The following is a 25,006-nucleotide window of genomic DNA, read 5'->3' as shown; positions in this document are numbered from 1 at the left end:
GCGCGTGTGTGCGTGTGGTGTGTGTTTGTTTGACTGTGTGATATGACTCACTCACACACGGATGTTCTACCACCAATTGCAGGGTGGAGGTGGGATGTAACTTTCATCCTTATGGCCGTCCACACCTGCTAAACACACACACACTCGGCTGCACACTGAGGGTGCTACTGCTGCACCCACTCCACCGTATGTACACACACTGACACAAACACACTCTCCTGCTTGTTAGAAATGCCAGCAGCAGATAAAAAAAAAACACCCATAACTTCAGTGTGGACTTGTAATGATGTGTGTGTGGTGGATTTTCCTTTCTCTCACTAGAAATGTGTGTGTGTGTGTGTGTGTGTGTGTGTGTGTGTGTGTGTGTGTGTGTGTGTGTGTGTGTGTGTGTGTGTGTGTGTGTGTGTGTGTGTGTAGGGGGAGGGTGAGCTCAGAGTGGGAAAAAAAGACCATGTATTCAGTCCTGTCTTTTGTCAACAGACTTGGATTACAGCCACAGTCTGCCCAGTTGGGAAGCTTTTTTGTGTGGGTTTATTCAAGCCTGCAGGTTCTGGCTCAGACAGCGACTGGTGCATCCAACCAGCCATCCTGCTGCTCCCCTAAAGGCCTCCACCAAGCGCTGTGATCTCACTGCATCCATACCCACACCAACATACAGTCTTAGAGTTTCGTATCTCCATACATCTGCGGTTGCACCCAGAATACAGCTGAATCTGTTCACTTGTTCTCCTGGCATAGGCAAACACGAATTCGGCACATGCTGTACAATCCCTAACAGTGATTCGCTGCCACCATGTTCTCATTGGCATGCAAGAAATCAGGTATGCACACACACACATTTGTACGAACATGCTGGGAGAAACAGGTTTTTGTTCTTTGTTTATTCAGACAACCAGCATTATTAAACATTCAAATTCAAATGGCATCACAAAAAAAAAATCCAAACATTTCATAATAGCCAACCTAACAAGTGTTAACACGAGTAAACAGAGTCACATCACATCTCTCTGGGCTGTAAGGGCTAAAGCTGATATGTTTCTCATAAAAATGTGGGCAATCAAACCTGAAATCCATCCCATGAAAATGAACTTGTAAAAAAAAAGCACACCAATCAAAGTCGTGAAGTGCCAGTGGCATACTGGAGGGCATGAAGTTTAAAGGTCTACTACTTCTAAGTCATTTCCTATGGTCCAAAAGTGGGGACTGGGCGCCCTCAGGAAGCCTCACAGTGGCTTCTTATAGGGTTCCTGGACAAACTATTTCACACACTAGAAGTTTATATATATAAAATAAATAAAACATAATATGTTCTTTAAGTTTTGGTTTCAATAAAATACTAAGATATTTCACACTCCATAGGACATACAGAAGTATTCCTAGATACAACACCCACAGTCCTCATTTTGTCCTATTTTAGTGTTGTTGAAAAAAGTTAAAAATGCCAGTAATGACCTTGTCTGACCCTCTGTCTGCATGGGATTGTATCACCCTTTCCCATAACTGCACTGTACTGTTTACACAGTCAAAACAGTTCATTTGATACAGCCTTGTTTGCAAGAGGACAAACTTTGAACAAGTTAAAATAATATTAGTTAGGATTTATGTTTGATATCAATCACAAAGGTGAATCAGTGACATAATCAGAGCCTTTTTGTGTCAGCCAATATCCTGTATCTCTGAGAAGTAAATATGGAGCTATAGACAGTGAACACATGCACAGACACTCCTTACACAATGCAGTAATCTGAGGGAAGTATCCTCTAATAAACACGCCCAACCCTCAGGGGTACAGATGGGGACCAAACCAAAAATGACAGAGGCTCAGGAAAGGGAAAAAAAAAATCTTGTCACCACAAGTCGATGAGTCACCGCTCTGCTGTCCTCCACCCTCATATGCTTGTCCTTCACACATCTTGACTTCATTGTGGCTGCTCTCTGCGTACAGACAGACAGGATTTTGATATGGACAGATGAAGTTAGTGATCGGAATCAAAATACAATCTAGAGGATATTGAAGGTGAATCTCTTTGTTGACTGGGCTGGCTGCTGTTGGTCGCTCCTGCCACTAGAGGCTGCTGTTGCACCAACCCTACACCACTTCACACACAGACAGACATATTTCCATGCACATACTTAAACTGATGGAGTCGCGCTAAATTCTCTCTTCTCTAACACCTACATGCACAAACTCACATGGGGTCATAGCTGCTCTGCTCTTTGGTTTTGAGGAAGCGCATGGCGAGGAAGCCTCCCGCCTGCAGACACAGCACCAGAATGATGCCACCGATGAAACTGGACATGTCAAACTTGGCCTGGGAGAACTCTGGGGATGAGCTGGTGTTACTGTCATTGCCTGGAGGGAAAGGACAGGGTTTAATGGGTTTAATGGCAGGGGATTACGTGAAAGCAAGAGGAGAGTGGGGGGGAAAAAAGAGGAGAGCGTCAGGTTTTTGTTTTTTTATTTCAGAGAAAGCATGATGGAGATTTTTCCTGATAAAGATGACTAATTGAGTGCCATTGGGGAACATTTTACTCAGCTCTTAGGGTAATAGTTAATGTCTGACGCAAGAGGAAGGGGGAGCTGGGATGCTGGAGTAGAGCTGATACAAACTACCTGAGTCACCTTCACCTCCTCCCTCAGCCACATTCTCCGCAACTGGAAAATGAAAACATGCAAAAGAGATGAGTTAGTGAGGTTGCATGATGGGAATGATCTGTGTCAGTCTCAGAGGGAACTCTTTACTACCTGTGCACAAATCAGACACTCGGGTCCAGCTGCAGTTCATGGTGTTGTCTGCTGAGTCGCCCTCATCAGTCACACACATGCCTGTATCATTACCTGAGACAGAGAGAACAAGCCTTTTAGTGTGTGTGTGTGTGTGTGTGTGTGTGTGTGTGTGTGTGTGTGTGTGTGTGTGCGCGTGTGTGTGTGTGTGTGTTTGTCTGTCTGTCATGTGTGCATTCCTGGCATACTAAATAATTCAGTCATCTTGTACAAACCAGGGAAGATTATGTTACAGTAGCTGTGATGATTGAATTACTACCGGAGGTCACAGGTGTGTGTGTGTGTGTGTGTGTCTGAGTGTGTGTGTGTGTGTGTGTGTGTGTGTGTGTGTGTGTGTGTGTGTGTGTGTGTGTGTGTGTGTGTGCGTGTGTGTGTGTGTGTGTGTGTGTGTGTGTCGTCACCATCTGGACAAAGCCTCCAGACACAGCCGGTCAGGTTGAGCATGGAGTCGCCAACGCACAGGTCACATGAGTCGGCCTGAGAACAGTCTGGAGGAGGGAATAAAACAGGCAGTCAATTGGAAATGTCAATCAATGACAATTGCACAATTATCTAACCGCAGAACCATTTTAAAGTTGTAATTACTGAGAGACGTCTCACCAGTGTGGACAGAGCCAGAAAAGGCAAAAGTGTGTGGGCAAATGACCATAGTCATGCCAGAGAAAGGATGGAATAGTACAAATTCACCTGCGTTTTGTCAGTTTGTAAAATTACTATCATCATCATCATCATCAGAGCAAATTAGAAGAGAGACATTATCGTGGAGGGACTGTGGTGGAATCAAGTGAAAGTCACTATAGAAAATGTAGAACAAGTTTCAAGACAAAAAAAAAAGTGAAACAGGAAGAAAATATGTTACACATATATGTGCACCCTTACCTGCTGAGTATACAGTTGACACCCCTGCTAGAAGCAGCAGCGTGGAGCAAAGGACCTTCAATACCCACCGCTGCATCTTGACAGCCACAGAGCAGCGACACCTGAAAATGACAGCTGGGAACCTCTGTGATTTGAGTCGAATTGTTGTAGACAAAAGAAGTTTCCAACAAAGACGTCTTTTGTAAGTCCTCCAAAAAGTGGCCGGTGGTTGCAAATAGAGATATGATTCCTGTCTGTACGCAGAGAGAGAGAGATACAGAGAAAGAAAGACAGGAGACACAGAGATCTGTGTAACATGAGAGACACCCAAACTTGGTTTCCTAGCAACCAATTGGCCCAGCTCAGCACTCCTGAAATACACACCGGTTTGGATGGACTGACACCTGTTTACCTCAGCTGACTGTCCATGCACGCACTAGTATTCACACATGATACCATACAAATTGCACTAGTTAACACAGGTGTTTTGTAGCCTTTTTTTTTTTTTTTTTTTTACCGATATCCTCATTGTCAGGGTCCATGAAATAACAGGAGATCAGAGTTTTGACGATCCATCCCCAGGGTCCCCTGTGAACATCTCTACCAAATCCCACAGCAATCCAACCAATCGTTATTAGGACTAAAGTAAGGGACTGACTGCCAGACCAACATTCATGGCTGAATGTATTCCTGCTACCAACCATTGTTTGTCTGACTTTTTTTCTTTTTATGTTTGAAATACAGGGTATGTTCACCTATCCAGGCCTCTACACTTAAAATTCAAGAAGCACAAAAGGTGATAAGGTGTCTGAAGTGTCTGCATTTTAAGCAGTATAAAGACAAATAAAGGTGCTAATGACTGTTCTGAGAAATAAACCAGATCTGAGATAAATTTGTCTAAAGATTCAAACACAGATTTTCTTTTCTCCACCATGAAAATATCTGATTAATATGTGATATTATATGTAATTGTTGGTATTAAAAATTAATATCCTATAACTTTTTTTGAGTTGTGTGCTTGCATTAGCCTATCCAATATGTCTGCAACAACTTTCAAACCAGGACTAATACAGTAATAATTGATTTATTTGTCACTTTCTAAATGGCGTTGTATCTCCTTACACATGTGTATCCATGTCTAAGCCACAACACATGTTTTATGTCATGGTTGTCTCTTATATGATTCAGATGGATTTATCTTATGGTATTGGGGAAACAAACTCAATATAGCCCATCCAATGCTCTGTGTCTGCTGAACACTGTGGGGGAAATACTAATTTTCATGCAGATTTATTCTGTGTTGTCACCAGATTTAATCACAAACTCCATTTGTTTTGGAGATGAGGGGACCTCTGTGGATAATTTGGCTCAAAACCACCTGAATGTCTGGGTCATTAGTTATCAGAGAAACAAGCTGAGCAAACGTTAACAGCAGCTCAGCTCACAGGCCCTCTGGGATGATTTTTTTTAATGTGAAACTGCTTAGTGTTTTAATCACTTTGTTTTGGAGAGGAAAAATGTTGGTAAAAAGAAGAAAAAAAAACAGATGAGTGACTGACAACGAAGAAATCTCAACCAGGAGAACCTGACTGCAATAAGAGCAGTGAAGACTCAAACGCCAATGAACCAAAACTACTTTACAACACCACAAACTTGGTCTTTTGTTATTGTTTTGATTGAGGGAAAATTACATATTGTAGATTTAATGATGTGTGGTTGTTGATCCAAACCAATTGAGACTCTTCTAAATATAGTGCAGGTATATGAATGATTTTAAAACACAATGACAGTGGCGTGGGTGGTAGAGACGATCAGATCCCATGTATTTACGTACAGTAGACAGCTTTGTGCGTCAATGGCCCATTATCACTTCAAATGTGTCACTGTCTGTGACACAGTGCTGTCTTGTCACTTGTCAACCCCTCTCACCCATAATTGATTTGTGCATGACAAACAACTGAGAGAAGAACACATATATATATAAAGCAGTGTTGAATGATAACAGCAAGATGACCTTGAGTTGAGGTTTTATTACAGATGTGTATTACTGTGTTTAGCAGCTGTCCAAATTTGAACAGTGAATTAATGTTTGAATGTGTGTTTGTGTACTGGGTGGTTTCTTAATTAGGCTATGTGCAAATTTGTGAAAAGGATTCAGGTTGTCCAACTAAGAAATGGGTTCTCTCCCCTCTCCTGGTCCTGCTCCTGCATCAGAACAAGGAGTAATGTAGTTGGAAGTGCTGCTTTGTGATGCTCTGACTCATAGCCCGGAACTACTGTAGCCCTCACACTCATGTGCATTGATCCCAGCATCACGACACACTCTTCTGCTGCTATAAGGCTGTATGCAGTGAATTCCTCCATCACCACCTCCTCCACTCACACCGACGTGGCTCATGCAGCCCACTCCCACATCTCGCACTGTATGTATGTTATGTATGCTCTATCTCTGTGCAGAGCCACAGGACGCTCGGTCTCTGTGTTGGCGTGATAATAAATAAAAATAAAACTCTCTCAAACACACACACGCACATTCAAAGGGCTGTTCCGCAATCCTGTAAAACACGATTTCCTCCTCCACTGATGCTCGCACTGCTGGCAGTAATCGGTAACACCAGCGACTAACGGGTGGATAATGCAGAAATTTACAGCCTGGTTGTAGGATGTTGTCAGACGATGTGTTACATCATCTATCTGTCTGAATAAAAGACATGAGTCCAGGAGCATAAGAAATACAAATCCATCCCAGTTTTGAGTGATGTAGAAATTACCTGGACTTTCCACAGGACACATTACTTACAATATGCCCTATAAATATCCTGTGATAGGCTACTAGTGCTGTCCTTATAAAATATCATGTTTACACATCTTCATTGTGTAATGTTGATGTTGTGATGTTGCAGAAATTTGCAGTTTCTTTCTTTTTTTTTTAAGTTGTGAAGTGTTGCACCTCAGTTCCTGTCTGTGACGTAGGAGGGGTTTATCGGCAGGAAGTGTGTCCTAATATGGCTCGAGCGCGGACGAGATTCCCCCGAGTTAGCGCATTGATATGCGCGACCACGTAGACAGCCCATCCTGCAGCACCCACGCTCACACTATCAAACCGGGGAAGCCATGACACCCCCCACCACCCCCACGCACACACACACACATACACACATACATACTTACTGTTAGGAAACTGTATAGGTGCTGGTGTTTCTGTGAACTGATGCTTAGACAAATCGATGCATGACTGAACAAGCAAAAATAAATACAACAGGTGCAGGAAAACCCTCCCTCACCACCTACACCAAGACACAAATCTTCATGCCAATATTGCACCATTACTAGAACAGGACTAAGAGCTTTAAGGGATTTTAGGGCCGTGACATGTGAGACGCATGTTGTATTGGGTCTAGATTTAATAAATTAAGTGTTTGTCACTGTGATTTATTTTAATGTATGAAAAGATGTTGTATTATGTGGACAATTGTTCTGCTCATCTATGTACACATGCTGGGTATACGTCACCAAGACTAACACTAGCCTACTAAACCAAGAATAATAAGAATATTCCTCATGCCAAGGTAATTATATAGCCTAATATTTTGTGCAAAACTGTCCTGTATTCATTCATTTGGGAGGATAGATTTCACTTGAAGTGTCTGTTTCCCACAGATTGCAGTGTCTCTGCAGGACATCTCTCCCCATGAGTCATCCAGATGCTTTTCAGCACCGTGGACAGCGCCATCCCTGAGCTCCACGCCTCCCAGCCCTGCCCATCTCCGAACACTATCCCCTCATTCAACCAGGCCCCTGGGTCTTATTGAGAAAATGTACGTGTGTTGGGGGTGGGGGGTGCGGTGTGGGGTGGGGGGGTTCTATCGGTGGTGATTATTACAAGAAATGAGAGCAAGAGTGAACCGCAGTGGGAGGGGCGATAGAGATGCCGCATTTTTCTGAATGAAATTACTCCATATACAGACCCCTCCCTTCTCTCCCCGCATCCTTAGTGCTGGCCGCTGATTGGTCGAGGGTCCCAGTCACTGACGTCAGACAGGCTCTCTTGTGGATGAGTCCGCGCGCTTGAGCATCCATTCTGCCTCCAATAAGCGCTCCGGAGAGACCGAAGAAAAATAGATACAAGAGACTCCGAGTGAGAGTGAAACGCAACTTTTGATGAAGACGGGAGCACGGAGTACCAAGCACGAGGACTGCCCTTCTTATTTAAACCAGTGCCACGCGGAGAGCATCACCACAGCATCACTTTGGCTCGGATCTTAACAAGAGACCTGATTTATTTAACTCTTGCAAAGGAATCGCCGAATCGCATTGATAAGGTAAGATGAATTTTTCAGTGTATGCAGATATGTGTTGTATATACGTGTGTGTGTGCGGCACGTGCGTGTTCAAGTGTGCGTGCATGTGCGGGGGACATCCTCTGTGGTGCAGTGAACCTGCAATTGTATTATACAAGAGGGTCCTCCGCACATGGAGGTGGGATATACCTCCTCAGTGAGAAACGTGAGAGGGAGGGGGGGCGAAGGACTCATCGAAAAATAATAATGATAATAATAAAATCTCCTCTTGTGTAAGCAAATCTAACAATCTTATCATTGCATTACGCTTACGATGTGGTAGTTCCTTTACAAGAGGAACATTTCTTACACGTTGCACAATACAAGATGATAACATACCAGAGAGCGCAAATCATCTTAACCTTGTAACAGGCGGATTCTTTAAATAGCCTCAGTCTAATAAACTATGCAGGCTTCCTCAGTCCAGACATGCAGCAGTGCATGGTGGGCTACATGAATCTGACCCCGGGCTTCTCATAGCGGCATTTCTCAAGTCTTGAACATTATGTCCAGACATGTAGGCTATCAAGAGGGGAAACCTCAGGTGGAAGCTCCCAGAGATTCACCTGGCAGCGCATGTTCTCGTATATTTTAAAGTGACTGGTCCTGAAACGAAGCGCGCTGATGAAGAACAAGCTGTGATAGTTGAACTGATGTAAGCCTGCTGGCGAATTAATGCAGTGATAACTCTATGTATCGCGATGCATTAAGTCGACAGATCGATCAAGTTTGCGTGACTTCCCGCAAGACTGTGACGTCACTGTCAGTTCAAAAGCAGCAGCATTGGCCTACAGTAAAAACAATCTGTGGTCATTCAAATATCATTATCATTTGGTGTACTTTGAATTACTCTATATTAGTTTGGTTCATGTTTTACTGCAATTATAGGATGTGTTATTTACAAATGTAATATTTGTATCCCTCTTTGACAAAAACAATAACACCACAAAGGATGCAGGAAAAAAACACACTGCATGTCAAATACAAATACCACTTAGTGCACTAATGGTGTTAATCAAACTAAATCAATAGCTCAGTTGCACTGGATTACAAGAGAACAAGGTCTTAAATACTCCATTACCACATTAAATCTTCTCTTCTATCTGATGCCACATCCGGCCTCCAGCAGCTTCCCACTCTCCAACCACTCAACTCTGGTCAAGGAAAGGCTGTTAAATGGACAAATGGAGACAAACTAATGACCAATCAGAGCTAATGTCAAACATGTTTTTCCTTTTCTCTTCCCCTCTTAGATTGTGTTTGTCTGACTGCTGACCAGCCATGATCCTGAACACCTCTGACCTCGGCTGGGACGAGTCCTCAGGAGGTGAAGACCCCTTCTTCCCCTTGGACCAGCAGGACACCACCCCGTCTACATACGACCTCCCACCCCTCACAGTTTGGGGCGTGGCCCTGTGTGTTTCAGGAACTCTCATCGCCACTGAGAATGCAATCGTCGTCACCACCATCTTGGCCACCCCATCTCTGCGCGCCCCTGTCTTCCTGCTGCTGGCTAGCCTTGGGCTGGCGGATCTCCTGGCAGGCGTCGCTCTCATCCTTCACTTCCTCTTCCTCTTCTGTGTGGAGCCCAGTGATTGGTCGGAGCTGCTGACCTCAGGACTACTGGTGACGTCACTGGTCGCCTCGCTCAGCAGCCTGATGGGCGTCGCTCTGGACCGTTACCTGTCTCTGAGCCACGCCCTCACCTACGGCTCAAGCCAATCACGCCGCAGAGCCGCCATCCTCCTGCTGCTGGTCTGGGTCGGTGCATGTGTCATCGGGGCGGGACCGGCGATGGGATGGCACTGCCTTGGAGAGCCAGAGTCCTGCTCTGTTGCAAAACCTTTGACCCGGACATACCTGTCGCTGCTCTGTGGTGGGTTCCTGGTGGTTGTGATGGTGACCCTGCAATTGTATGCTGGAATCTGCCGGGTGGCGAGGAGGCACGCCCACGCCATTGCTACCCAGAGGCACTTCCTCCCTGCCAACCAATCATATGCAAGCAAACACGGCGGTGGGAGGGGCTTCTCTCGGTTACTCCTGGTCCTCAGCGTGTTTGTGGGATGCTGGATGCCTTTCTCCCTCTGGGGGTTGCTGGGAGACGCGTCCAGCCCTCCTCTGTACACCTATGCCACCTTGGTGCCAGCGGCGGGCAGCTCTCTGCTCAACCCCATCCTCTACAGCCTGAGAAATAAAGACATTCGCAAGGTGCTGCTCCAGGCCTGCTGCCCCCACAGACTCACACAGAACACACACATACACTACCCCGTGGATGTGTAGAGACTGCCAAACCAACACACAATCTATGCTAGACATATCACTGTTTGTGTGCCAAGATACACACATAGCTGTGTTGACTGTCGTCCAGATCCAGAACATGAAGCCTCACACACACACACACACTCCCACACACACACACACATACAGAGGCAGCACTTTTCTGAGGAGACGTCGTCCTTCTGCAGATCAGAATGTACCGAACTGTCCTGGCTGACGGCCATGTTGGAACAGGTCCACTGCTGCCACAAAGATTAAACGTACTGTCTTGTGTGTACTTTGTGCCTCATCCACAGTTAATTGTAGCTCCACTGGATCCCGAGAACGAAACAATCACGGGGACGTATATCTATCCCCACTCTTAAATGGTGGATCTAATGACCATCTGCACTTTAAGACGAGAGAAGGGATGGGTTTTAAATGTAAGCCTGTCACAGTGTGATGACATGCGAGATCCAAAGCCCAATTTTATTTACTTGAATGTCTAGAAAACTGTGTCTCTAGATCTTTGAGAGTCTATTTTGCACATGCTGTTAAAGGCACTTTGAAAGGTTCTGACCATATGTTCATGTTGCACAACCTTTTTGAAATGAATGAATATTTTATAATGAATAAAAAAATATGCTTTTTTCTACTGCGTGATGTCAGCTCTCTTTCCTTCACTGCTGCAAAGGCTTTTAGTGTGTGTTTTTTTCTCTGTCTCTCACACTTTAACTCAATTAGGGCACACACTGCTGCTCTCTGTCCTTGTATCCTAAATTATTTGGTGGCTTAAGTAATCTTCAGTGTTATTACCATCACCCTACATCCACTGCGTCCCTTTAAAATCTACTAAGCAGCCCTAGTCTGACGATGCAGTGATTATGCAAGAGGTTTTTCTCTCCTCCTACCCAGTTTTTGAACTTTTCTCCGGTCGATTCGTTTTCACACTCCCTACACAGCCAGCGCTGGGTTCTGTGAAAAGATGACATCAACAGGATAGAGGATGAGTCATGGATAAGGCCAGGCCTTGCTAAGCCCTGCCAAGTCTCGACATTCTTGGGAACTTGTTATTTAACACAATGCAGCATAAGCATAAGTGCTATTCAAGCATTCTCACAGAGAAAAAAAAATCATCTCAACAATCCTTGTAAGTCACTCTATCTTTATTGAAATAACTATAATCATTTGAAAATTTAAGGCAGGAGAAGCAGAACTTTGGCCAAGCATGCTGTGTGATTGTGCTTTTACACAGACAGACTTCAAATAAAAAGGCACTTGGAAAATGTGTGGTCCACATTAAACTGTTCAGTCAGTCAGTTCCACATTTGACTTAGTTAATGGCAGCTGTTAAACTCTTTTTGGAAGAAGCTGATCAGTGACCAGCATGGATGAAACAAATACACCTGCACTGACACTGAAATGCACCATAAAAAAGATACTTTATCAAGAAGCAGGATAAGGCAACAAAAAAAGAAAGCTGCCTGTGGTTAAAGCATTAGAGCCTAGTTCATCCCCAGAGAAGTTCAAAATAAAAATGGCAGGAAGAAATATGTCACAGAGCTGAAAAGCAGTACAAAATGAATCATGATATATGTCTGCATATGTTCTGTGATCTCACCAAACACCCCAGGTGTCTGACATGAGGCGATACTTCCCCTATCACGCTGAATAATTCATTCATGATTTTGTTTATCAGCTACAACTGTGTCTCATCCACAAGTCGATTGTTCCCATGACAACCACAGAGAAAAAGAAGACTGAATATAAATGTGAGGGAAGGGAAAGTGATAGAAATTGGGTTTAAAGGTTGTTTTTTTTTAAAGAGATTGCATTAATTTTCTTTATACGATCTGATGTGTAACATAAACTTTACATCTATATCATAAAACGTATATATGAAGGACAATGTTTTGATGTCAACACCTTGTGTCTTTCCAATGAGTATATAAAAATTACTGTGTAGAAGGGGCTGCCTACGTGCCCGTGTGTGTGTGTGTGTGTGTGTGCTCCCTCTCTTTTATCCTTTGCCATGATACAGTAAAGCAGATAAAATCAGGAACTGCAGCCTGCAGCAAAGGGCACCTGACTCTAATAGATGCTAAATAAGGACAGATGTGATGTGTTTACGCACAGACTCAGCAGGGGCACGTGCATCACATCACATAACACCCTCGCATCAATAACAGTGGTGTATCATCCAGTGAGAGCAACGGCAAACTGGGACACAGCCAAGCTGACTCACGTCTCGTTTTTTGGATGCCGCACCTCTGATCTGAATCATTTATGATAAATAGGAATGTGATTAATAATAGGTCACATGTACATTATATGGACACACACACGCGCGCTCGCAAACTGTCTTACTCACACACAAAACAGCACATGGACCTCTGCTCCACTGGTGCTTAAGAATGAAATCTGAATGGAGATATTCTGATGTTGTTTAAGGCTGAAGGTGGGGGCACAAAGGTGAAATAGTGACGTCAAAAACGGACGGTGATCAGTCAGACCACTCGTCGTCGTCAAACTCTGAAGAGTCATCCTCGCTGTCGCTGCACTCCACTGCGATACGACGGGACAGGATGGCGGCCACATCGTTGCCGAAATGATCTCGCTTTTCCTGCTCCCGCTGTGCTTCCACCTTCCGCAGGTTGAAACCTACACAGGGAGTAGAAATTAAGTGTGTGCCTGACACATCTGCACAGACTTGGTTGATTATCTTTTGGTCAATTTCTTAAAATTTATAGTATTGATTATGTGACATCTCGTGGTTATCAGAAAGCTCGTACCCACTGAGCTAAATGACGCCCCACCTGTTACATATTTTAATTTATTGTGTAATAACACCTAATTGTATTTTACATGATCGTAATAGGTTTTAAAAATCTTCATTTGAAAAGTAACCATAGACATAGTGAAATCATTGTGAAATGTTGTCCCTCAGGTGTTATTACTGTACTTTACCACAGTGTTAGGTATGTAGAAGTGTTGTAGCACATATTGTCACATCAACCACTAACTATGTTGTAAACAGGAAGTCTGGTTGTGTCTTACCTTGTCGAATGGCCTGCAGCAGGTCACTGCGGCCGTCAGGGGCCGGCTCAGGCGCTGGCTGCGGTTTGGGTGCAGGTGCACCAGAGGGGGCAGGAGGAGCGGGGTTGAAGGATGGGGGAGGAGGGCCAGGGGGAGGTGGTGGAGGAGGAGGAGGTGGAGCACCTATACCTGCAGGCATAGGTGGTGGAGGGGGAGGAGCAACATTGGACATGGCAGGTGGAGGAGGCGGAGCAGGTGGGGAGGGATAGGAGGTGGGAGAGGAGGAAAGAGGGGGAGGAGAGGGTGGAGTGTCGAAGGCAGGGGGAGGCGGGGGAACCCCAAAACCAGAGGGCGGAGGAGGTGGAGGAGGTGCGGGTGGAGGGGCAAGGTTGGGGCGGGCGTTGGGCTGGGAGGAAGACATGGGGGGAGCAGGAGGTGGGTGGGCCGGACTGAGCACGCTGACACGCTTCGGGGCCGGTGCTCCCTCGTACCTGCAGGTGATGGAGCCAAAGTTAGAGAAGAAAGGAAACGGACCAGTCGGTTCTCTGCACCTGACCTCTGCCGCTCGTGTTCACTAAAGACTGACTAGCTGAAAGTGAGCAGTGGGTGTACAATCCACTTTTATCCTGTCAAACCCTATAATCTTGTGTGTAGGACTGCTGCACGTTCACTACATGTTGGAGGTGATGTTGGTGTTTAGTGCGGGCTCATATTCACAATGCTACTTACGCCATGTCTGGTGGTGGAGGAGGCAGGAAGTCTTCAGAACCGGGCGGAGGGAGAGGGGAGCCCGGATCGTAAGCGTAGGAGCCGGTACTCAGCTCGAGGCCGTCAGAAGTGAAGCCTTCTCCAGAGCCAATGCTGCCGTTCAGACCCTCAGAGGAATTCCTTGAAACAAATTCAAAACATCAGTATCTGCCCAAAATAAAGAATCTCATCCATCGCTGCTCTGTGAAAAACCAATGAACTGTGGTAAACAACCCGTGACACTGGTGGTGGGTCATGCACTGTTTGATAAGGAGCATTTACAAAGAAACAATGTCAGAGAACGCACCATGAGTGCTTGAAGAGACACCAACTGTGACACTGTCACTTTAGGTGACTGGTTTACACTGCCATTATAAATGAGCAGCATATGCAGCGCAAAACAAGTGCAGTGATTTACACAGTGGTGAGAGAAAGGTTTCCTATTCCTATAACTTAATGTTTTTTCCTCATCGGGTGGCATCGTGTTTAAAAAAAAAAGACAGAAAATGCAGCACATGACCACTCAATCATTCACACACATCGGAGGGCAAGTCTGGGTACAGTGATTTGCCCAAGGACTCTTAGACATGCAGACTGTGGGGGCCAGGAATCAATCCGCCGCCGACCCTCCGGTTAGTGAACAACCTGCTCTACCTCCTGAGCCACGGCCGCTCTACAGCCAACTTAATCAATTTGAGATTCTTAGATATTATTTGTTACATGTTTGGACTTTTTCTCTGGGTTTACAACCCCTGGGCTTGGTGTGACTCACACTTGTTTACTGCCGTCTGCCCTTTTGCAACTGGCTCTACACCCAAGCCCCCGAGAACATTTTCAGACAGGACATACCACCCATATCACTGTGTACAGATTGGCTGATAAGGAAGGAGAGAGTGGAGTTTGCCATGCAAGTACACACTGTGTACTTTTACTGTGTTAACTAGAGGACGAAATAATGAAGTCATTCATTTCAAGGTATTGTTGAAATGCACTCAAAAGCCTCGCGGGTCTGTGGATGACCACAACCCTGCACCAGTGCACACCCCCATTAATCCTCCCCTCACTTCAGTCACTTTCTCAGCTTACATCAGTTCATTCTTTGGCACCACAAACTCCTCTCCCATCTTGCGGCGTTCCCACTCCTCCTTTCTGGTCTTAATCTTTCGAGGATTGAGTATCCGCTGGTTCAGATGATCTTTCTTCTCCTTCTGCTCAGAACAGAGACAGTGAAAAAAGACAGTGCTTTTTATTTCATGTGGCTAAAGTTAACTTGTCTCAACTTAGTGACTCATGCCTTTGTGTGCATGAGCATACTTATGTGTCCGACTCACTCTGTGCTTGCGTCTCTCCTTCATGATGTCCTTGGTGTCCTGCAGCATCTTCTCCTTCCACAGGTCGAAGAAGTAGGAGGGATCAGTGTAAAACTTCAAGGCCTCCTTCCCATCCTCCCTGTAGATGACCATTTAAAACCGCTGTAGTTACACTTCATGTTATCTTGTGTTCACAGGCATAAATAATGTTCTGTCCACAGAAAGACAGATCTTTATCTGTGTTATGTGTTAAAGCATTATATAGACTATCACTTCCCCTTTTCAGCTCAATATAACAGAGCTTAAATAGACGCAGGCCATCTTCCTTTGTCACATCCACTGTGTCTAGTCTGTATGCTACAACTGTCATGGTCAGATTAATTCACATTCAGACAAGAGAGCCTTTATAATATAATTGGAAAAGCTTACACTCTTGCTCTGTGCATCATTCAAGCCACTGCTGTGGATACTGATTATACAGACTTCAACGTCTACAACACAAGCTCCTTTTGTTCTGGTCTCTAATCATACTTCCGATGACATGTCAAGCCTCGTGCATAATTTATATTGAGAGCTCAATGGTATATCTCAGTTGGGTTGTGACATATCTAGTTATTGTTTTCCCCTCAGAATTTCTTCGCCGCTGCTTTGATTTAATGTTTTGATTAAATATCCTTAGAACAAAGTATAGTATAAATGATCCAGTCCTGTTTGCTATTAACTTTACCAAAATCTTCTTGGCTACATAAGTTGATCAAAACACTTTAGCTCTAGTAAATTGCACAATAACAGCTCGGAGAGTCGTAGTAATAGTCTACATTTGTCCTGGAAAACATTTGACATTGCAGTGATATTTGATGTCACAAATACTGTAATTCTACTATGGTGATTTCTGGATTTAATCTAAAGCCTACTATAGGACGACTGTTGAGATCCACCATCAGATGAGGTTCGAGAGCACATGCATCCGAGAGGCGGATTTCAATAATGCATAAACCATGACAAAAATACAGTATGTTTGCGTGTTTCCATGAGTGCACATGTGAATGCACGTGGTCTTACTATTCTTCGTGTGTTACGCTCCAGTAAATAAATAAATATGAGCCCTGGATGTTTATTCGTGTGTCTGCCGAGTCCTACCGGTATTTGCTGAGTTGGTCGAGCGGTGGCGGCGGATCACAGGTCGTGTAGGTGTCCTGCACGGGCATCGGCAGAGACGGTCTAGTGAAAAGCTGCTGATCCTGGGTCACGCTGCTACGGAAGGCCTTACGGGTAGTGATGGCCTGGAGAGAGACTGAGAGACACAGACGGACGAAGCAGAGAGAATATTACTGAATATTCATTATATCATATTTGATATTATATCAAGCCAATTATACTTTACTACTGACATAAGAGGCACTTACCCTCCTCCTCTTTGGGGTCCAGCTGGGTGACTTTGACCTGCAGACGATCCACTCTCTCTCCCAGCGTATTTACCCTGATGGCAAACGCTCCGGCCTGGACAAACAGCTCCCCGAACACATCCTCTGCATACTTACCTACAGACACACAGACACACGTGAGTAAATCATCTCCACAGATTAAAGCCTTCGGCTCACATGTGCCCACCCAGCACATACACATTTATAATTCACAACGACATTCACACCTGACACGTGTTATGAACGATTCACACCACATTTTAATGACAGGCATGTTGACACCCACACACACACACACACACACACACACACACACACACACACACACACACCCACACACCCACACACACACACCCACACACACACACACAGAGCTCCCACTCACTGAGGCTGCCCAGCTGGCGGATGATGTTGGCCAGGCTGATATTGGTGACACATTCCAGCTCACTGCGGATGTTGGTAGGGATGGTCTGGCGACAGACATGCCGCGGCTCTATGTTCCTCGTCACCAAAGGCATGGTGGGGTGGGGTGGGGGGGGTTGGGGGGGTGGGGGTCCAACCCTGATGGAGAAGAGAGGGAATGTCACTTTGAGACACAGAAACACTAAGCAATTATAGCACAGCAGTGAATGACTGATGTAGAGATGTGTTACCATGTAATACTTACAGTGGGGAAAATAAGTCTTTATTATTTCACTTAATCAAATGTAAATGAAAGTATCACTTTTATGATGATATTATTTCTGGATGTTTTGATGATATTCTGTCTTTTTCTGTTAAAATAAATCCACCACAAAAACTATAAACCGTCCATTTTTTTGTGGGGGATCAAACTTATAAAATCAGTAGTCTAGTGTTTATAGGTGGATAATTAATCTATAATGAAACATATCAAACAAAAACAAACTTCACTGGCTCTGTAATGTGTATGTCTGCTTAATATCGACTACTTTAATTATCAATCTAAAAACGGATAATGTGTGTCCGGCACTGTTGAATGGAACATTTTAAAAACATCTTCGGTCTCCAGGGCATAATGTCGGTTCTTTTTCAATGGTTTATGAGAATTCATGGAGGAAACACTAATAAAAAAATAAGAAATAAATAACCAGATAATCACCACTTGCATCCCTAAATAAATCTCTCACTCATGTGACTCATAGACAGGAACATATAAATAAACACTGTGCCAGACAGAGCTAAAGCAGAAGCAAAACTAAAAGCTTTGCTCAACTCAGCAAACAACAAAAATACACCCAATTTCTTGTGAACCACACTCAGTCTCTACAGATTAAAAAAAAAAAAAAAAGAGGGGAGAAAACTCTGCAAACTAATTCAGTTTACAGTGGAAGTTACTGTGTCATCTCTCCACAGAAAGCAGCACCTACCTACAGTACCATATGGAGTATGTTTATAAAATGTCATCTCCCACTCTGAGGTTTGCAGTGTGTGTGTGTGTGTGTGTGTGTGTGTGTGTGTGTGTGTGTGTGTGTGTGTGTGTGTGTGCGGGGCATCCAGAGCACAGCTGTACTCTTGCTGTAAGTACACCCTGCACTGCTTCCTATTCCCCATTTGGGCCTGCCTAATTACCAGTTTTTCATGTTAGCGCTGGGCCCCTGTGAGAAAGGCGAAGTGGTGACACAAGTTTTCCTCGGTGGGGTTTCAAACGCCCGCAGTTCACTTGACAAGCCACCTTATTATAGGCATTTCTATAGTGAGCCTGTTGTTAGTGGCAGGTTAATTCCTTTGTTCTTGAAATGCCTCGACCATCTCACAATTGCCTCCAGCTGAAATACAGTCAGTCACCGCTTAATGTGGTTAATGGTATGTTCGGCATTAACATAAGTTCGTTACAGTCAATGCCAGTCTCTGGTAATAAACTGACAGGCCGAAGTTAGCAACGGTTTCGCTAGTTGGAAGTACATTGTTTTGAAAAGGCTGTGAGTTTTCTGCTGTATAAGTAACTATGAGATACAGTCTCAGTCGGAAACGTTGCACTTTTACACCAACACTTAGCTAGGGGCTAAAATGTAACTTGGGATCTCGGCCTTGTCAGAGCAGGAAGTAACTTGTAGGCGCCTCTTATCTCGAAGAAACAGCCAAATAACAGCTAAGTTACATCCTTCACTTTATGAAAACAACACCGACTGAACCTACTTAACTTACCGTCAACAGCGGCGGCTGAAAAGTCTCTCTATACCCTCTGTTTGTTGTCCTGTCTCAAGATTTCCACAAGAAATGTTGAGCGGTGCAGTCTGCGGACAGAGCGAAACAGATCTCCAGAGTCCCGGAATTCTGAACTTCTGATTGGTCGAGAGACCGAGTTCCTCAAAGCTGATTGGCTGCGGCGCCCGTCGACGGGTTCTGCCGAGTACAGGATGTGGAAATTTCAACGTAAAGAGCGCAACTCCACCCTGACTAGTGGCAAAACATCTGTGCGTAATTTGCGTAGCGGAGGGTGGAGGCAGGAGCACATTCCTACGTGCGCTCCAGCGAGTTGGAACGAGTCCGAGGAATGACTGGCATCGGTCCTGGTGAGTAATGGCCCGCTGTGGAGAAAAGCACTTAAGAGGATAAATAGATGTCCTGTGAACCTCACCGGGTGAGTGTTAAGAGAAGAGCATCTTTTAACTCTACTCAGCCCGGCAAACGGGAAGTTGACAAGGCTCATGGTAGGAGAATCGACCACCCCTCCAGTGAAGGGTAAATCATTTATTCAGTGGTTCACAACCTATGACCATGTGGCAAATGGTTGTATTGACCTGTTTGTTTGAATGTTATGTTATGCAATTATTGCATTTACTTGCGGTGTGGCACCAATGGGCGTATCAGTCTTACGCCACAGTTACAGCCTCTACTTTGATTTTTTTTAATGGAACAAAATGCAAATAGGTTTAAAGCGAAAACCAAATACTGACATCAATTTAGGTATCACATAAATCACAATTATATGTATATGCTCGCTGTGTGTCCAGCCCATCTTTCTTTCATTCAACATTAGAGCAAAACAAACTTGTATGTAAATTAATTGTAACTGTGCACTTCTATATGGGTGATTTGTCTATTATGTATCAAACTTCCTTCCTGAATATTTTGTATAGCAAAGATTCGTGCAAAACATTGTGCATAATAGATGCAACAAAGTTCAATGTTTCCTCATTTTCGAGAATAAATATTCCTCTTATGAAACAACAACCCAGATGACCAAAGACAGACAAACTGATAGTAAAGACTTTGTAGCTTTATTTGGGATTTTATTGTGGTCTAAATGCACATTTGTAACACAGTCTTGTTTGGTGATGTTTGTTTATTTTATTACAGTACAGAGTACAGTGCAAAATGGAAGGATTTCTGTATATGTCACAGTAGGCACTCGGTTTCAATCAAATTCAAGCCTCTATTCAATGTTTATTGCACATTAAAACACCTTATTCTCACACATACATAAAATAATCAGTTGAATTGAATCCATTTATTTTGTTGAATTTCCATTCAACAAAACCAGAGCTGGATCCAATTAAAATAAAAAATGTCATATAAGAATTATATGATATACATTGATACAGTGATTTATATCTGTGATTCAACTTAACAAATCAAAAAAATTTGTTGGTACCTGCCAGATAGCTGTCCAGCAGTAGCTACAATTTAAATATACCCGCTGTTGACATGGTGAGAAAAAATATAAATCTGTAAATCTCTCGATTATATTATTGCGCTCTTGCCCAGCTTAATCAGCAGGTTCCCCCTTCGCTCATATTTGGTCAAATTAACCCGGGTTATGGTCGGATGCAACATTATTTCCCTCTGACAGTGGAGTCATAAAAAAAGTAAATCCTTTCATCTCCACTAGAGGGAGATGTCATGTTAAGAAATGTGTTTGCCTGAAAAGAAAAGTTCATAGACAAACTCCACTAACTATTTTGAATCCCCTCTCCTCTTTGTCTGAGGATACGCACAGTGTCTAGTCCTGTGTGTCCACCTGTGCTCATTCATGCAGTGTCAGTATCTAGTGTTGACCCAGCTGAGTGTGTAGGAGCTGTGAGCATTTGCTACTGTCCGTTTTAGGACACTGTGACCCTCTCCTGCAGAGCTGTGGACCAGCTTGAGTCCAGAAGCCTGGAGACCCTGTAGGATGCTGAACCAATAGCGAAGCACTTCCTCATTGGTTCCTCCCACCTCAAACCCTGCCCATTGCAGGTGCACTGTGGCAACCAGATGATGGACACTCTGCAGAGTTCCTAACTCAATCCAGCTCTGGAAAACTCTCCACTCGGCACTGAGCAGGTCAGCATATAAGAAGTGAACCTAAAGAGAATAGGTAATAGTCAAAAATGTCCATCATATATTATACATTCACAATACAAATAAAAAGTACAAAGTGTTTTTTTTTTTTTTTTTCATTTTTGGTATTAGGCCTACTGCTCTTATTGTTACATGTTTCATGTAGCTCAGCTTTGCTACTTTCTGTAGTATAACTGTATGGTCAAATGTTTTAATATAAAATATTATTATTATTGAATAATTCAAAATGTATGCATCGAAGTAATCCTTATCCTGTCAGCCAGCACACACTCAAACTGTAGGTTTGCAGTTCCCTCTTGTGGCTGCAGGATGTAATTGGGCCAGTGTGTGATTCACTCACTGAAACTGTTGCCATGGCAGCCAGGGATGGCGCAGAGCCCTGTTGCCATGGGAACGTACAAGTAAGAGAGCTTTCTGGGTATGTTGGGGTGAAAAGACTCTTAAGGTATGTTTGTTTGGCACTGTTTCTCTAAATTTCTCCCTCTCTCTCTCTCTTTTTCTGATTGGTGTGTGTGTGTTTATGTGTGTGTGTGTGTGTGTGTGTTTATGTGTGTATGTGTGTGTGTGTTTATGTGTGTATGTGTGTGTCTTACTGTGTGATGTCCCAGAGCCGTCATGATATCTGCCAGTGTTTGAGAAACACCACCCAGGTTGCCTCTTGTCTTGTGCTTGCGCTTCCTTAGTGTGCGCCACTCAAGCCACATCTTGTGCTGTCTGACCACACCTCCGTCACCATGGTTACTAGCCAAACTGTTGTCAAGGTGACCATGGGATGTATTGGAGTTGCTGGGATCAAAACTGTGCACTTCACACCCTAGCCCTGACACAGTCTTTAGAAAGTCTGCATCTCTCCCATCCATACTAGAGAGACAAAGACAAACACAAAAAGATAGACAGAGAGGCAGGGGAGCACAGAGGTGGTTTGAAGATTATTGCATGCATGATTAAATATGCATTGCATTTTTTATTCCAAGTCTGCCAGTGATATGAATGCAGAAGAATCACAGCACATGCAGTGACACATGCACATACTGTACAGACATATGGGCTCACCTGAAGGAGTATGCAACACACGGTCTGTCTGCAGCTGGAATGAGCCAGTCCTCGGCACACAGCAGCCAGCGGTGTGAAGCCGCAGGAGGCTGCGATGCCTGAGCCTGACCTGGAGATAACACCCTGGAGCAGCTCAGCTGGAGATGGGCAGGAGAAGAGAGGTCACGTGACATGTTGGACACACAGCCAATATAAAACCAGGTGAGGAGAGGAAGTTGAAAAAGAAGTTGTGTGAAAGCTTGTCCTCTGAAATGTGTGAGAACAATTAGTTAGGTGATGTTTCCAAGTGTCATTCATTGAAGCAAATCAAATCAACTTTATTTATTTTATTCTTTTTTTTTTTTTTTTTTTTTAAGCAGACAATTCAGGTAAAACCGACTCTTGAACGTGAGATGCTGTCAATGATGCTCATTTAGCAAGAGCAGATTTGAGAGTCATTTTAATTTGTGGCACGTACTGGGTAATTAGAGAACAAAATCAACACAACATGCTAGGTTTAATCTGTCGATATATAATTTTCCCTCCCAGTTCCCCGGCACTCGGTGTTATGTAAGTCGTAACTCTTGTTCGGGAGTTTTCAGTCTGGAACTGAAAGGCTTTACTGGCTCCAGATTTGGCAGAATTCTGCTGCCAGCATATTGACAGCGCCTGACTGATCATATTACTGCTATGTTAACCCCCACACTGGAAGTCTGCAGTTTTAGAAGTGAAAAAGTGAACTGAAGAAGAAGCAGGAGTTGAAAAAGTGAAGTTTTATTGATTATTGTTAAGTCTTGGCAAGGTCTAACTCCTGGCTACGGCATGTGTAGGTCCCTTATGAGTAAGAGTGTAGCCTGAGACCTTCAAGCAAAGCTCTGTATATTCGACTGGGGATTGCCAGACTCAGGATCAGATTTTTGTCTTGTGGGGTCACAAAATAAATGTGGTCACAAGATGATTGAAAAGACAGAAAAGAAGAAGAATAAACATGTCAGACACACCAAATTTCATTTTCTTTTGAACTTTCTTTTGATTTAAAGGATCAAAAGCCCAAAAAAATTAAGAGTTTATAGAAAAGTTTCACAAAGTTAAAATGTGTCATACAGTAAATAGAGATCATCAGGTCTTTAATCAGCACTGAGACTTTTCGCACAATTTCAGTCGCTTTTTTTGTGTTCATGAGTTTGTTTCACTTGAGTGAATGACAGCTCTTCAAGAAGCTAAGATTTCTTTATTTGACAGCAGGACAGTGTTTTATGTGATGCTCTGTGTAATCTACCTGTGGCCTGGTGGCATAGGTGATGATACGGTCGAGTTCTGCTGTGAATGACGGCGGGTCAGACGCCCACGGCTGCACCTCCAGCCCTCTGGACCCAACCTGGGATACATACAGATATATACATATCAATATATTGATACCACAGAGCAGCAGATGCATATGAAAGTAGAGGGGAGAGCTGAATGCATAGGAACGACGGTGAGTCTTGTCGGTGCCTCTGCTGCCTTGCACTCGCTGCCCCAGGTATGAGTACTGAGGAGGCAGGTCACGGGCTCTGACCCCAGTCCTGCTGGTAAGACATTTGCCTGGGGCGCTGTAACATACAAACACACACAGTATAAAGAAAGCCCCCCCACCCTGCTCAGACTGAACCCCGTGGTCACCATGGCAACCTCTTTGGGGAGGCGGGCGGGGAGGGGGTGATGATTCACAGAATGAGTCAGAGAGTTTTTGCCTTGGGCAGAAAAAGAGACAGTGAGAGAAAAAGAGAATGAAAAAAAGAGTTTGAGGAGGGTGTGTGTGTGTGTGTGTGTGTGTGTGTGTGTGTGTGTGTGTGTGTGGAAGGGGAAGGGGAAGGAGTCTGAGGTAAAGAGGGGAAAGATGAACCAGCACTCACATAAACACAGATGGAGGTTTGGAGCAGTGAGCAACTGAAGGGCAAAGCGAGCGAGAGAGAGAGAACAGCTGTCACCTCTCTCTGATCTGGGGTCAGTGCTGCGCTCACCCTCTGCGCTCACCTGTTCCATCATGTCTGTAATAATTCACAGGGCTGTGCACAAACTGACCCGGCATAATGAATAAGCCCGACCACAGCATCTTTTTTTAAATCCCTGAACATGTATAGGCTACACTGCTGAATGTGTCCCCACAGTCTCAGTAGGCTACATTTGAAATCATCTTTAATTGGCATTAAAGGTATAATGAGTGAAGTTTTGATCATGAAAACATAAACAAGTGGCTTGTGAGATTCAAACAAGTGGTTTCATCCCAGTTAAACTCTATCAGTAATTTCACCTCTTACCTGACGCCAGTGCATTTCGTTCTCATCCTCAAAGGCTCGCGTCCCCTCCCTCCTCCCCTCATCCTCATCCTCCACCTTCATCTCCTCCTCCTCCTCCTCTTTTTCTTCCTCGAGACCCGGTCGCCGGGACACGCGGGCTCCCTCACGGAGCGACCTCCTCCCCGGCTCGATGCTGATAACGGAGAAGGCAACCGCGCCCTGCTCCTCCTCCTCCTCCCGCCGCCCCTGCTCCTCCACCCCGGGGCCGGCGACGACGAGCAGCTGGAGCGCGAGGAGAACCGGAGGGATCAAGAGGAGTATTATTCCCAGACGGAGGGGCGGGGGGCTCCCGCGGCCCCACCATCGCGCGCAGGTCCGCATGCCTCCTCCGTGGCGGCACCGGGGAACATCTCCGGCGCGGTGCCCAGTGATTTAACTTTTTTTTTTTTTTTCTCCAGAGGGCAGCGAGGAAAGTCCCAGCTGAGAACTCCCCTCCTCCTCTCTCCTCCTCCTCCTCCTCCTCCTCCTTTGCCCCCAGGGAGAGCACTGATGACGAAGCGCATTCCTGGTGGCCTTATTGACACAGTGACCGCTGTTTTATTTTTACCCATGTATCTCACTCGAACACAGGTAA

At 44.6% G+C, this 25,006-nt stretch overlaps 4 protein-coding genes across 5 annotated transcripts; 1 reads left to right on the top strand and 3 right to left on the bottom strand.

Annotated features, from left to right (window-relative positions):
• Positions 1 to 1,090: 1,090 nt before the first annotated feature.
• cd164l2 (CD164 sialomucin-like 2) lies at positions 1,091 to 4,088 on the bottom strand. Of its 2 annotated transcripts, none has more exons than XM_085790401.1 (6): positions 3,665 to 4,088; positions 3,187 to 3,273; positions 2,747 to 2,839; positions 2,612 to 2,656; positions 2,194 to 2,353; positions 1,091 to 1,935 (listed from the first exon to the last, which is right to left on the bottom strand). In XM_085790401.1, exons 1-6 carry the CDS (start codon positions 3,738 to 3,740, stop codon positions 1,920 to 1,922), a joined length of 477 nt encoding a protein of 158 aa, XP_085646527.1. In that variant the 5' UTR covers positions 3,741 to 4,088; the 3' UTR covers positions 1,091 to 1,919. The 2 variants fall into 2 exon arrangements, with proteins under 2 accessions (XP_085646527.1, XP_085646528.1); XM_085790402.1 differs by having other exon boundaries at positions 2,615 to 2,656; positions 3,665 to 4,085.
• A 3,633-nt stretch (positions 4,089 to 7,721) lies between these two features.
• On the top strand, positions 7,722 to 11,718 carry gpr3 (G protein-coupled receptor 3). The gene is made up of 2 exons (XM_085791817.1): positions 7,722 to 7,965; positions 9,237 to 11,718. The coding sequence occupies exon 2, from the start codon at positions 9,265 to 9,267 to the stop codon at positions 10,261 to 10,263; it is 999 nt and encodes a 332-aa protein (XP_085647943.1). The 5' UTR covers positions 7,722 to 7,965; positions 9,237 to 9,264; the 3' UTR covers positions 10,264 to 11,718.
• Positions 11,388 to 19,037, bottom strand: wasf2 (WASP family member 2). The gene is made up of 9 exons (XM_085791816.1): positions 18,923 to 19,037; positions 17,142 to 17,317; positions 16,739 to 16,873; positions 16,473 to 16,626; positions 15,354 to 15,471; positions 15,109 to 15,230; positions 14,005 to 14,163; positions 13,297 to 13,766; positions 11,388 to 12,900 (listed from the first exon to the last, which is right to left on the bottom strand). The coding sequence occupies exons 2-9, from the start codon at positions 17,272 to 17,274 to the stop codon at positions 12,743 to 12,745; spliced, it is 1,449 nt and encodes a 482-aa protein (XP_085647942.1). The 5' UTR covers positions 17,275 to 17,317; positions 18,923 to 19,037; the 3' UTR covers positions 11,388 to 12,742.
• Positions 19,038 to 19,997: 960 nt separating this feature from the next.
• On the bottom strand, positions 19,998 to 24,876 carry LOC146978808 (putative methyltransferase-like protein 24). The gene is made up of 5 exons (XM_085791815.1): positions 24,394 to 24,876; positions 23,373 to 23,471; positions 22,115 to 22,251; positions 21,655 to 21,922; positions 19,998 to 21,064 (listed from the first exon to the last, which is right to left on the bottom strand). Exons 1-5 carry the CDS (start codon positions 24,751 to 24,753, stop codon positions 20,759 to 20,761), a joined length of 1,170 nt encoding a protein of 389 aa, XP_085647941.1. The 5' UTR covers positions 24,754 to 24,876; the 3' UTR covers positions 19,998 to 20,758.
• Between the last annotated feature and the right edge of the window lie 130 nt (positions 24,877 to 25,006).

This window comes from Trachurus japonicus, chromosome 11, assembly GCF_045865225.1.
Source record: "Trachurus japonicus isolate A0001 chromosome 11, Traja_1.0".
Taxonomy (NCBI): Eukaryota; Metazoa; Chordata; class Actinopteri; order Carangiformes; family Carangidae; genus Trachurus; species Trachurus japonicus.
The sequence above is the reverse complement of the archived record's forward strand: the minus strand, read 5'-3'. Positions and strand labels throughout refer to the sequence as shown.